Source organism: Mixophyes fleayi, chromosome 7 (assembly GCF_038048845.1).
Source record: "Mixophyes fleayi isolate aMixFle1 chromosome 7, aMixFle1.hap1, whole genome shotgun sequence".
Taxonomy (NCBI): domain Eukaryota; kingdom Metazoa; phylum Chordata; class Amphibia; order Anura; family Limnodynastidae; genus Mixophyes; species Mixophyes fleayi.
This window is the reverse complement of record NC_134408.1, coordinates 18,752,289-18,765,464: the sequence shown is the minus strand read 5'-3', so window position 1 is coordinate 18,765,464 and position 13,176 is coordinate 18,752,289. Positions and strand designations below refer to the sequence as shown.

Genomic DNA, 13,176 nt, shown 5'->3' with positions numbered 1-13,176 from the left:
CCGCTGTGAGTAGCAGGGGAGGGGGTGGGGGGGGGGGGGGGGGGTGGGCCTACAAGGTATTTTAGGAATCCCTAATGTAAACAGGTCATTTCCGATTTCCAGGCAGACAGGAAAAACACAGGAAAGAAACTTTCTCCGGCATTAAGAGCCTCTGGCCTGGAGCCAGGGCCAATTACAATGTCTTGGTGAAGATGGAGAAGGGGGGACTCTCTTCAGGACGGGGACTGTGCATGGAAGCCCTGGAGGGGCCAGAGCGGATCAGGACACCCTGGGCACCGTTAACTCATTCCTGCCTATTATTCACCCCCCCCCCCAGAGGGAGAGGCTCAGCAGCAGCACATAACACAGCGATACACTACTGGCACTGTCCCATAAATATCAGCTGCAGACACTGAAGGTCCTTGTACACTGTGTACTGCTCTACAAAGGGTCAAATCGCCTTCTCTCCCTGATCAGCATTCCCAGGCCTCATTCCTCTACCCTCCCACAGGGCCGCTTATCTGCGCCTCCTACCAAAACACTGGGCCTGGCTAGGTCAGCATCTATATTAGTCTTATCTTTTCTAGAACAGAGGCTCTTAACTTTTTTTCTTGGTCAGCTTTTAAACCCATGGATCAAATGTTAAAGGGACATTGTCATTTAAATGTAACCTTTACAAGCATATCGTTAATACGTGTTGTGCGTTAAGGACATTTTGCACAAACATTTCTCAATATTTTCAGATTAATAGTTGTAGCTGTTTTACTGTTGTCTCTCCCCCAGGTCTCGTATTCACTCACTGGTCCGACGCATTTCACTATTCGGCAAACAATAGGTACTTACTGTTATTACTAATTCACTGTGTCGTTTACAGCCTAGTTTAGGGATTCTCGTACCTCTCCCTTGTCCCCCCACGGGCTAAAATTTGCCAGCCCTCCCCTGCCCCTTACTGAGTGTACGTTTAGTTAAATTGAACCCCAAACAGAACCACTTGATGCCACAATACTACGTGCATTTCGCACACAAATACTTGATAAGCTTTATTTTTACAAGTTGATCTAGGACATGCCCTACCCCAACTATAAATCTGCAATCACATTTTAAATTTAGCTCCCCGTCCAATGCAACATGGTTTTGCCAAGGTGCAAAGTTACTCAATTTGTTTGCTTTCCTTTCCTTAATGACTCAGGCCCTGTATGTTATTAAAAATACCTCTTCTGGTTAGTTCTGTACGTGCTTTTTTAGTTACCAACAATTTTAATGTTATTTTGAGTTATATTTAACCAACCAAAGCAGCCCAGTGATACCTGTTGGAGTCAACGTACAACGGGTTGAGAGCCTGAACTGGGCTATAAGTGAAGAGCAAGCGATATCATACAGGGAGAATGACAACTATCGTTGACATCACAGCGGGCCTGCTCAGTTATTACCGGCTTATCTGCTGTAGGTTAGATACACGGTACTAAAGAGTGTATCTGACAGATTCCTGCATTTTCAGCGGTTGCAGAATGAGCACCTTGGCACTGTGCATCTGCTGTAAAATCCGCTACTAGAATACTTCTCCACGTACAAGGGCTGACACTGTAAACACCAGGGGCCTGATTTATCTTTGGATGCAAGTCTCGCTGCGGCCGTTTCTGGTATGAAATTGCTCCACGCGTGCTCAGAAACGGGCCATAGACCAGGGCATGCAATTCAAGTATGAATGCAAATGACACTTCTGACTGCCTACGTCTGGAAAGGCGGAAGGGGGGAGGGAAGGACACGTAGACAATACACAGCGAGGGGATGCCGAGGTCACGAGCACACATTGATCCGATCCAAGCTCTGGGCAGGTCTTAGGTGCGTGTTTTTTAGATATCAATTGCAGCAGCTACAGGGTGGGTGTAAGTGATGGCTGCACATATGCATGTGCGTATCCTGCAGTCTGTTGTGTCTGTATACGACAAGTAGCGTATACCCAGAGCGTACTTATACCCAGATTCAAATGGAAACGTTTCATAAGATCCGCTCGTACTTCACAACGGACGGGCGTGTGTGCAACTAATGTGCGTTTTTGGGTTTTTTTAAACCCAAGTTGCGTTCTATTGCATTACAGGATAAATCAGGCCCGAGATCAGTGTTGGCTAACCTGCGACACTCCAGGTGCTGTGGAACTACAAGTCCCAGCATACCCTTTCCAGCAGTAAGCTGCTATATATTGGCAAAGCATGCTGGGACTTGTAGTTTCACAAACCCCTGGAGTGTCACAGGTTAGCCAACACTGTCCTAGATGTTTGTATAGTGCAGGTAACCGTTAGATACACTCTACCTGGTAGGAAGCCGACAGGAATTTACAAAAAAATGACCATTTGTTTTTACGTAAGTCTGAGTTATACAAAGTGGACATTTACTTTAATAAATAATGTACATTACTAGAGGCTATTAGTTGCAGAGGCACTATAGGAGATGTACCTGATGCCAAGAATGGGTTAAATGTAGGGGCAAGCTGCGCGGGCATGGTGACCAGGGTGTCCAAGTTCACTAAGGTGGCGTTGGGTCCCAGGAAGGATTCTGGGGTTTTTCGGGCGACGGTCTGTTTGCTGGTCGCGATGACACATTGAGAATCGAATAGGTCGGGACTGGTGGTGCCGCTGCGTAAGGACGGTAAAGTACATATGGAGTCCGCTGGAAGATATAAAGGGGTAATATTAGGAGAACATGAGCAACGTTCTACTCATCATGTACGGTTCTGTGTCTATAGAAGTCGTTTTTACTTGCATATATCTACCCACAATTCCCAGCTACGGGCCTGCAGTTCATGAGCACAATTCATGCCGGCTGCGAGCTTATTAGGAGTAAGACGTGGCACTATAGCCTGGACATAACCCCCAACAACACCATGCCAGTTCCCAATGCCAGACCGTGCCACCATGCTCTGGCACCGTGAATGATCACACATGGATCAGGTGTACTGGAGATTATGGGACACAGACAGAACAATGGAACTCTACGGAATGGTAAACTCTACAAGAAGATCTAGTAAACCCCTAACAGAAGCTAGGTAAAGTCATGCAACATGAATATTATCATAAACTCATTTCTTAACATTGGCTTTAGACAAACCCAAAAAAAAACATTTAAAAAAAAGTTATAAGCCTAAAGTACAAACTGATCCAAATGTATTTTGGGACCGTCCTAATTATTTGATAGTGTCAAAGCCTAGTTTTTGTTTAAGGCATCAATTTGTCCCAAGGGCTGCTGGAAGGTCATGCTGGGAATTATAGTTGAACAACAGCTGGAAAACCCACCGTTGTTCTACCTCCGCCTTAACTGTTGGATAAGCCCAGGAGGGGAGAGGAGCTACACTGAACACGCTGTATGTAATGTAAGGTAACGGTACAGCTGCAATACATTATAAAACAAAAGCTGTGGGTTCTTTTATTGCACAGGTTTAGATAAAGGCCTCCTTCCTTCCCATACGACCCCAATACCACAGGGCTCTCAGCACATGTGTGACCTTTGACCCCCACACCCCATCCAGATTTCTGTACATTTTCTGCCAGGAATTCAGCCAGATGTCTCGCTGTCCCAGGCACCTGGGATACATCATATTTCACCATGTACTTTCCCGGCAGAGAAAAAAATAATAAAATAAAATCAGGAATCCTTGCAGCGTCCACGTCGACGATGGAATGTTCTGTGGGCTGAGCAAGTGGCTGCAGTTCAGTTTATAAGAGGAATGCGCTGTCTGGATTAATGCACCATAGGCCACTTCTGCAGCTGTCACTGAACAAGAGTAGAGTTTTCAGCTAGAGGTGCATAGGGGGACTGGCTGTTAAAAGATCGACCTGGGGAGTGTGTGGCTCGAATCTCACTCTAGTTCGCTGGTGTCCGTTTTGTTTCCTTGTAATCCGGGAAACATTAGATTGTAAGCTTGACTAGGCAAACTGTAGGACCAGGCTAGCTGAGACCACTGCATGAACTCAGGGCTGTGACAGTGCAAGCAAAACTAATATGACCGGGGTAGATAATTGTGATATATGTGTATGTGATAGGTGTTACTCCCCGGATTAACTGCCCATTAAATTCTCAAAAACAGCAGCGTTTGTTCTATATCTGTAATAAGAAGGGTGGAACTGAATGATTTCTATTTGCAGGTGATGTACCTGATACTTTGGAAGAAGACCTCAGGCTGTCAAACTCAGAGAAATCGTCTTTCGCTGTCCCATTTAAATTGCTGAAGGGGTCAAAGGACGAACCTCCTGTTGAGAGAAAAAAGCAAGTGACTTTTAGTGCCTGATTCATTAAGGAAAGTTAAGCAAAAATTGAGTAAGTTTTCTTACTCAAGTTTTCTGGACAAAACCATGTTACAATGCAAGGGGTGCAAATGAGTTTATTATTTTTGCACATAAAAAAATATTGGGTATTTTTTTGGCATGTAGCACACAAATGCTTGATGGCTTTATTCTGTCACTGCAATTCAAAGCTAATCTAGGACATGCCCTACCCCAACTATAAATCTGTCCCCCCATTTTAAAATGATCTCCCCCCTCCAATGCAACATGGTTTTGCCCAGGTGCAAAGTTACTCCTTTTAAGTATCTCCAGAATTCTACCATAGAGGTTTATTGATATTACAATTCGGGTAGGTAAGCCTTTTGGTACTGGACAACTATATAAAATATACACCCTTACCTTTCCTGAATAAAATGTGCCCATTTGGACTCGGGACTGCCCTGTGAAAACTGGGACTGTGGGAGGTGGCACTCCTTAATATGCCTCTAGAGGCCATGCACGGTACTGCGGTGATCAGGGACAGGTTGCGGATATAGCATGCAGTCAGGTTGCGGATATAGCATGCAGTCAGGTTGCGGATATCATGCAGTATATTCACTTTGACATTCCTACCTGTGCTTGTGCTAGATTTAACTGCTGGAGCCGGTCCCCAGGGATCCCCTGTAGAATTAGCTGCCGCTGTGGCCGGTGATGATGCCCAGGGGTCCTGGTTCTTTGGAAGAGGCTGCGTTGAAGAAGCCGTTCTCGGTCCCCAAAGGTCGCTGTTCGCAGCTGTCTTTGTACCTGCTGTACAAGCAGATGATATAATGCGGTGTAGCACTGGGCATTAACAGCAGTATGTCACATCTAACAGGTTGGTGTGTGTCACACACAGCAGGAAGCACACACTCTGCTGCTAAATACGTCTTCATTTAATGTGCAAATAACAGCAGCAGGACATAAATCCTGAAAGATAAACACCCCTAATATTCGGACAACATACTACCCTTCATGTCTCGTCATTTAGTGTAAGGACAGAGTACTGGGACTAGATTTTCACCAGTTGCGATGCCAACAAATGAGATATCAAGCCACGACATTCTTGAACTGAAAGCCTCTATCCCCCGAAAACAGCAGAAGTGCTGGTTGGGTGTTACCCGCCCCTCTCTTGTGCATTTGTTGGTCTATAAGCCTGGAGAATTCTCAATCTGATAGATACTCAGCAAGGGTGTTGTATAAAGCCGATTGGTTAAGCGGGGTAAGAAATGAAGTTGATTGGAGGGTTGGCGTTCAGCCACGGTGTTCATTGAAGCTGATTGGACAAGCTGCAACAACCATGCAAATCGGTATCAATCCACACCCCGAGTTTCTATCAGATTCAGGATTCTGAGAAAGGAATAAACCAGCGTTCTATCAATCACGTCCCAAAAACCATTTGTCAATTCATATGGGCACATGAAGGAAAAGCAATCTGTAAGCTATTCTCTTAATTATTTCAATGATTTATTTATTACTATTATTATATTATATATAAAAAAAACACATTATATTGAATGGAAAAAAAAATAACTCATAATTCACTATAGTAATTATTGCTGGAAATCTAAATATTCTATACATAAAGAAATAATCTGTAAGTAGAAATGCCCAGTTGGCAAATGGCACTGATCACATAGGAAGGACAACCAGCACTAAACCTTTATATTTTAATTTTTAAAATACAATATGGGATCTATTTTATGGAATGTTTGGGAATTAATGTTAAAGGGTTTCCCCAGAATTTGGAGCGTCACGTCGGAAATGTACGTACAATAAAAAAAATACCCACAATTCCCCACTACCCCTGGCATTCTCATTAAGCGTTCCTCAAAGACAGGAAGAGACACTTGGTGATCATTTCTGTGATTTATAATATTATCAACGAGCAGCAGCCAATCGGATGTCACGTGTGTTCCGTTGAAGGATGTTAGAATAATGAAAGGAAAGGTGTGATTGGTTGCTCCGGGTTACAGTACACTGGTCCTTTCATAGCACCCAAATTCCGCAGACATCCTGAAGGTTACTCAGTGCGTCTGCTTAGTCTGTGATTACATAATACAACGTGTGCGTAGGTCTTGGAGTGGGGCTGCCTTCACATTCCAGGAGGATGTTTTTTTTATTTTTCCTTTTTACTGCAACGCTGCTGTGACCTCACACGGAGGAATGTGTCAGGATCGCCAAGAGACTTTCCGAATGGATTATGTCATGTCAGGCTGACTCCCGACACCGGGCTCCTGTGCAACTGCTGGGTAGCGGCAGGTGACTAATTCATCAGCCGCTTTAGTATGAAATTCTGGAACAACATTTACACTTTCCCCGGAACACTGCGCCTTCCTGTCAACTATGATACCGTAGGCGATACCAAGCTGGCGCTCGCAGCAGCGGGCACTGTTCTGACACACAAGAGGTTAACGTTCCCCAGGTCAAATGATTTAAAAACAAAAACAAAAAAACTATTTATTTAGGCATACCTCCCAAGTTTAATAAAGGCAGAATAGGGACAAAATAAGCATACCACCCAATCGTCCCGATTTTGGTGGGACATTCTCGATCTTGACAATAGGGGGTGGGGCTTATCAAAAAGTAGGAGGAGTTTTAACTAAATGTGCCCATTTGTGTGAGAAGTGGCGGTATGAATAAGCCACATCCCCAATCCACAAAACTCCACCCAAAAACTCGTGATTGAAAAGGAGGATAATCCTACAAACAATGTATGAATCCCCCCCCCCCTGTGTTTCATTCCTCAGTCACACTACTAGCTGATAATGAATCAATAGACTTTAGTCCAGTCCTTATTGAAGTACATTCACCTTGATGCAACACTAAGCACATACCAAAAGACTGCCACGGGTCTAAGGAGGCTGGAGAGGCGGCAGCTCCACCCCAGGGGTCCTGATGACTATTCGGTGTTGTCGCTGCTCCTACCGCTGCCCAAGGCTCGGATTTCTGAGGCCCCGCGGCCCCTGGAGGGAGCGCATCTATCAGGTCCAACAATGACGGTTGTTGCTGTCAAATCAAGAAAAATATGGGATTATTATGAATAAAACTATGCAATGCATTTAGTAAAAGCTGCAGCAAGGTACGTACGAGCCAATAAACTAAAGTCGTATGAGGGTGGTTATGGATAAAAACAAAATAGTGGTAGACGGCTATTAAATTGTCATTCATTAGATGATTTGTTTGCTAAATACATCTAAAGAGCTGATTTTCTGGTGAAATGATTAAAAAACGTTTCGGCTACGGTACAGCAGTGACCAGGCCTGGGCAGGCGATTGCTGATTTTTCTTGCCAGTGACCAACAGTGGCTCTCTAGGCCTGAGCAGCCGATTGCTGATTTTCCTTGCCAGTGACCAACAGCGGCTCTCCAGGCCCGAGCAACTGATTGCTGATTTTCCCTGCCAGTGACCAACAGCGGCTCTCCAGGCCTGAGCAGCCGATTGCTGATTTTTTTTTTCCCTGCCAGGGATCCATATACGGTTTCCATTCACTAGACAGCAGCCATTTGTTCTACTCTGCCAGCACTACAGGGAATATTCTCACTGTATGGAAAATTTCCTTATACACTGATTACCCCCCCCCCCCATTCCCACCCTTAGTGGCCCACTCCCACTGTCCACCCCCCCCCCTCAGCAGACAAACCAAAACAGGACAGGACACTTGTCTTGTAGCAGTTATTGATCTTACCGCTTTCTTTTTAGGGACTTTTATGGTGTGTTTTCGGCTTTCCTCTAGCGCCATCTGCAGCCGCAAGTCGTCCCCTCGACGGATACGCTCCTCCTGTACGGATTTAAAACACAGCTTAGTGTCAAAGCTGAGCTCTTTACTTAGCCATCTTTTCTATATAGTAAGACACACTTACCTTACTTTAATAATAATTAGCTATAATTTTCTGTTTAAAAGTTTTTTTAAGGAGTTGTGCAAACTAAAGAGTTGAGCAAGTATTTATTTCTATTCATTTATATATATATATATATATATATATTTTTTTTAGATTTAAAATCCCAGAAGGGAGTGGGAGACGATAGACAGCTGCTTCCAGTGACCTAGCTAACAAGAGTACATACAATTTCACAGTAGGATTGGCAGCGCAGAACAGAATGTATAAGGAGTCACGGATGCTGTCACCAGGCCCATCGAGCGAAGCCGTCTAACCAGACGACTTCTCCCCGCTGCAGAATCCAGACACAGAGGAGCCGGGGGGGCTCTGGGACTGAAGGGTCTGCGTTACAGACGGGAGCTCTATCCTTCTCGTACATATACCAATTTTACCGTACTGTATATTTACCCACCTGCTCTGCCACCTCCCGGCTCATGGCGAGCGCCAGCTGTAACTGCAGCTCCTCCTCTCCGCTTGTCTGCGGCCGCGCCTGTTCCAGCTCCGAGGAGACCCGCGGGGAGGTAGCTGAGGAACGACACACAGAGAGGTCAGTGAGACGGATGATACAAGACTCTGAGTATTACTGCCCCCCGTCGGCTCCGGGGGGGGGTAAACTAGTGTTAAAGGACCACTTGGGCTTGGGCAAATTTAGTCCAAAAGTAAGTGGGATATACCGAAATGGACTGATGATAGTGAGGTTGAAAATGGCATCCATCAAGTTTGGCAGCCCCCCCCCCCCCCTTCCCTCGAAGCATCTGCCAATATATCCAAGTAAACAGCCCCAGTACACCCTATTGATGCATTCAATCATTGTATTATTGGATGCCTGACACTGTGTATTGCTTCTCAGTTTATTACTACACCAAGAATACTAAGACCTAAGGCACTTTCCATCTACAAAATAAATAATCCTATCCCTTTTAATGTCTCGGTAGCATGATTATTACTGGCCTAAATGCATTTTCTTTACTTTGAACTTCATCTTGCATTCACTCGGTTATTCTGTAACTATGGACAAATGCACCACCGTACAACTCTCCTGTATGCTGGGTATAATTCTCAGTAACTGTTTTAAATATGTAAACTACCACAGTGCACAGTGCAACTTCTCTGTATATCGGATGCAATTCTCAGTATCTGACGTCAAAGTGCTACAGGTTACTAAAGAATATTACAACCACGTCTGGTGATTAGGATATATTTCTGGGCACAGTACCCTGTGACAACTGATATAGATTTTGTTCCATGTAAATTGAAATCTTACACCGAACAGGAAAATGTCCCTGTACATTATACGCAACTGTTGGCAGGTGTGATAAATCAAGTTACTGGCCAGTTGCCTGATAAAAATAAAAGCATATATGCAGAAAAGGCAGATTCTGTCAGCCCAACAATTTATACCAGTTACTGGATACTAATAAATAGGACATATTCTCCCATTGATGAGTTCTGCATAACCCCCCTCTACAGTACCCTCAGTTGCTCTCCAACTACCAAGTCTGTACGTTCCCGTGTGGGAAACAATGGTGAACATACACGCAGGCCGAGCTGTGTTGCACAATCTCAGACGGACACACAACATGTGGGAAAAACAGAAATCACATAATTCCCGGCGCTGGGGATCTTAGCAATCTTTAAAATACTAAATCACCCCTCAGGCAGGAAGCCGGGGCAGTGCTATGGGATGTACGGGGGGTCACAAGGCCTCATTGCCGGAATTCCTGTCAGAGGGACCACGCAGTTTGTGTGGCCCCTGCGCTTTCGCCCTGCAGCTAAGAAATAAACACCCGGTATAGGAAAGCTGCGCTGGTTTTGAGAGTGCTCACGGTCTATACACAGCGACGTCAGCCATTTTGTGTGCTAAAACAATAATCACGAGAGCGAGCCTAATGATTCGCTGGGAACTAGCACCTGATGCAGTCTCACGCCTCACGTCCTAGCGATGTCACTAGTGTATTGATGAGCTTAATATTAAGCTCAGCCCACAAAATGGTTACCTCCACTGTGTGTGTAGGCAACCAGGTACACGTTTAAAGTATCGTATACACATACCCGCCTACGTTGTGCCACTTGTACCTTGGCATCTCCACGAGGGGAAGTATAAAAATAGGCAAATATTTAGTACAAGGCCGGGGTCACGGGTTCAATTGGGGGATTGGGACCGATACACTGAACCAGGATGACTATAAGGCTTAGCCATGTCATGAATAAAAAACACCCAGTAAGTAGTACAGCGATATGCTGGCTGGGCAGGTGACGGCTATCTGCCCACGTACTGTGTTTGGCATAGTTATCAGTAAAATACACCTGTCCCACCACACAGTGATGCATATGGGAACTTCCCGTACTCCTGATGATAAACAACAACAGGCTGGTTTCCCCTCCCCCGGCTGCCTACAGCACAGTAGAAATAATTTTGAAATTCTGCTAATCACTAAAGCAGGATTCCCATCACGCCATCTGTCCCCTCTCGCCTCTTTCCTCAGACTTAGCATTTTCTGTGCCAGGGCTGCAGCCAGCGGGCCAATGGAGGGACGGGAGGGATGTGGGCACCTGTCAGAGACACTGACTAATGCTGGCTGCAAAAACTAAAGACACTGTGAACTCTATTCAGTCCTTTAGGGTTTGCGTGTGTGTCTGAGAATGTAATTAAAAACTGCACTTGCTCCCTGATTCGTGTGCAGCATTATATATCGGACGGTCTGGGGGGAGATTCGATAGCTGGTGATGTGCCGCACGGATGTCACTGCGATGCCCGGCTGCGCACATTGACAGCCATTACGGTAGGAATCTACGCTCATTTCTCTGCGCATCTCTATGGGGTGCGAGGAAAAATGAACAGAGATTTCTGTCGTAACATCGGCGCGACGCGTCTCCACGCATGAATCAATCGTGGTGGACACACCACACCGAATCGAATCATTCCCTCAAAGTGCTCCGGTCACCCACAAACAGAGGAGGCAGCCATTTTGAGGTCTGAGATGATAAACTGAGGCACTTTGTGGCGTCCCTAGAACCTAACATAACTGATAGTCTGCATTCTCAGGACTAATAAGCACCCCAAGATGCTACTGGTTCCCAGTGAGCGAATAGGCTGGATTCTCAACAATATTGGTTCAGCGCACAAGATGGCTGCCTCCACAGTGTAAAATAATTGGATCATAAGCACATTTTTAGATCAGTAAAACTAATACTATATATAGGTATGCCCAAATCAAAGAAACATGTACAGAAGAAATGTGGAGAACGAGGGTGCCCAAAATAAGTCAAAACTCCATAACCAAGGTGGTGGCGATCTAGTACGCAAACAAAAAATCTATACATTGTCTCACACCTGCAAAAATTATTATTATTGCTACTACTACTACAAGTATTATTACTATTTACCAAAAAATAGCCCCTTCCCAAAGTGTGCATAGTTCCCTGTGACCTGAATCCTTTTTTGCATTACAGGAGAAGTTGTACTGGGCAGCTGTCTGTACATAGCAGGAATAACATACAGAATAAGAGGTGCAATCCTCCATATGTACTAAAAACCGAATTGCTCCGGTGTACACAAGAGAAGTGGTACTGTGCAGCAGTGCTGTGTTATATGTACATGACACCAATACTTCTCACAAACAATTCTTCAAAACGGGAGTTTCCCAATATAACAGATACAATTGAAGACAACTTAAAGTGCAAAGTACAAAAAAGTGACAGGTCCTCAGATAAAAATTGCAATGTATGTATAGCCAATAAACGGACACAGGACTAGAAAGTGCAACCAAGTTAGCGAGACACTGAGCGCTGGTCCAGACGGAGGTATTAGTCATTATTTTCTTATACACTGCAGGATAATGTACTAGATCTGACCTGTTACCCCGTTATATTTGTAACTTTACAGAATGTTTTATTCAACTCTTCTATTCGACATTCTAACCGCACCTTAGAACTATTAATACTGTATTATTCCATGCAAGAGATCAAGGCCTCACCCATAGGCATAAGGGATATATATATTCCAGTCACACACGCTTTCTCTCCCCACAATGCAGCATAAATTCTGGCAGGGCTTTCTGTGACTTGTAGTTCCACAGGTTGCCTGATGCAGGATTTTTAAGATAAACTTGCTGAAGTCAGGGCCATGCAGAGCTATAGGCTGCAAAACCTTTCAGCAGCCAAATGGATAAACAGCAAAAACAAGAGGGTGTCTGTATGCTTTATGGAACATAAAACAAGTCTATTACAAGGGTGGCTGTGTGTGACCACTTTGTCCACATTTCCAGATTTAACATGATGAAAGGGTGATGAAATATGTTTTTACAAAATAAGTTGACTTTGTCTAGGACAAGAGGGGCATGTCTTACATTGGTCATGGAGCTCCGGACTTGTGTTACAAAATAGTATTTTCCTGCCGGTCTGACATATGCTTAGGTCAAATTTAACAGAGAGATTATATTTCCAAAGGGAGGCCTTCTGCACCAACCAGGGGGGGACAGAATGCAGGAAAGCAGACAAAAATCAACATAATAAAACATTTAAACGGGCATTCCACCAATCAGCAGCCGGCTTTCATTTAGAACCACTGCTTGGGGTATCTCTTAATGCGAAAACAGCCGAGCAACGCCATAGGTGATGGGCACAGCCCAAGCAAGGGTCCGGCAGGGTCCTGTAGGGAGACTCCCACCAAAGCCATAGTATAGGGAAGTTACATAAAAAGCCATAAAGACTTGTTTAAAAACAAGTAGCATATTGGCACCTAACGCAGCCAATCAGGAATCAGCTTTGAACGTTCCAGTGAAAGCATACATCCAATTGGTTGCCATAGGTTAGATTTGCCTACTGTGTTAGTAAATAAGCCTTGCTGGGCTGCATCTGGAACAGGGAAGACCCATGTCTCCATGCGATCACAATAGGAGCGAGCTCAGCCAGTCTTGGTACAATCGGCTGTTTATGTGAACTGGCATTAGCAGGCTCCTCATCTCGCTCTCATGAAGAGCGGGTCTGTTTATTGTGGGAGGTGGGAGGTGGGAGGTAGGATTG

General features: G+C 44.8%; 1 protein-coding gene across 7 annotated transcripts in view; it reads right to left on the bottom strand.

The window, feature by feature from the left end:
- The window catches only part of EPN2 (epsin 2), a 51,333-nt gene that overhangs the window by 2,921 nt on the left and 35,236 nt on the right, over positions 1 to 13,176 (bottom strand). For 5 of the 7 annotated variants that reach the window (XM_075179250.1, XM_075179253.1, XM_075179254.1 and 2 more), the window contains 6 exons: positions 8,564 to 8,676; positions 7,959 to 8,051; positions 7,109 to 7,280; positions 4,869 to 5,042; positions 4,128 to 4,223; positions 2,434 to 2,646 (listed from right to left, as the gene is read on the bottom strand). In XM_075179250.1, coding sequence (XP_075035351.1) covers positions 2,434 to 2,646; positions 4,128 to 4,223; positions 4,869 to 5,042; positions 7,109 to 7,280; positions 7,959 to 8,051; positions 8,564 to 8,676 — 861 coding nt within the window. The remainder of the gene's footprint in view (positions 1 to 2,433; positions 2,647 to 4,127; positions 4,224 to 4,868; positions 5,043 to 7,108; positions 7,281 to 7,958; positions 8,052 to 8,563; positions 8,677 to 13,176) is intronic. The other 2 variants (XM_075179251.1, XM_075179255.1) reach the window with 1 other exon arrangement.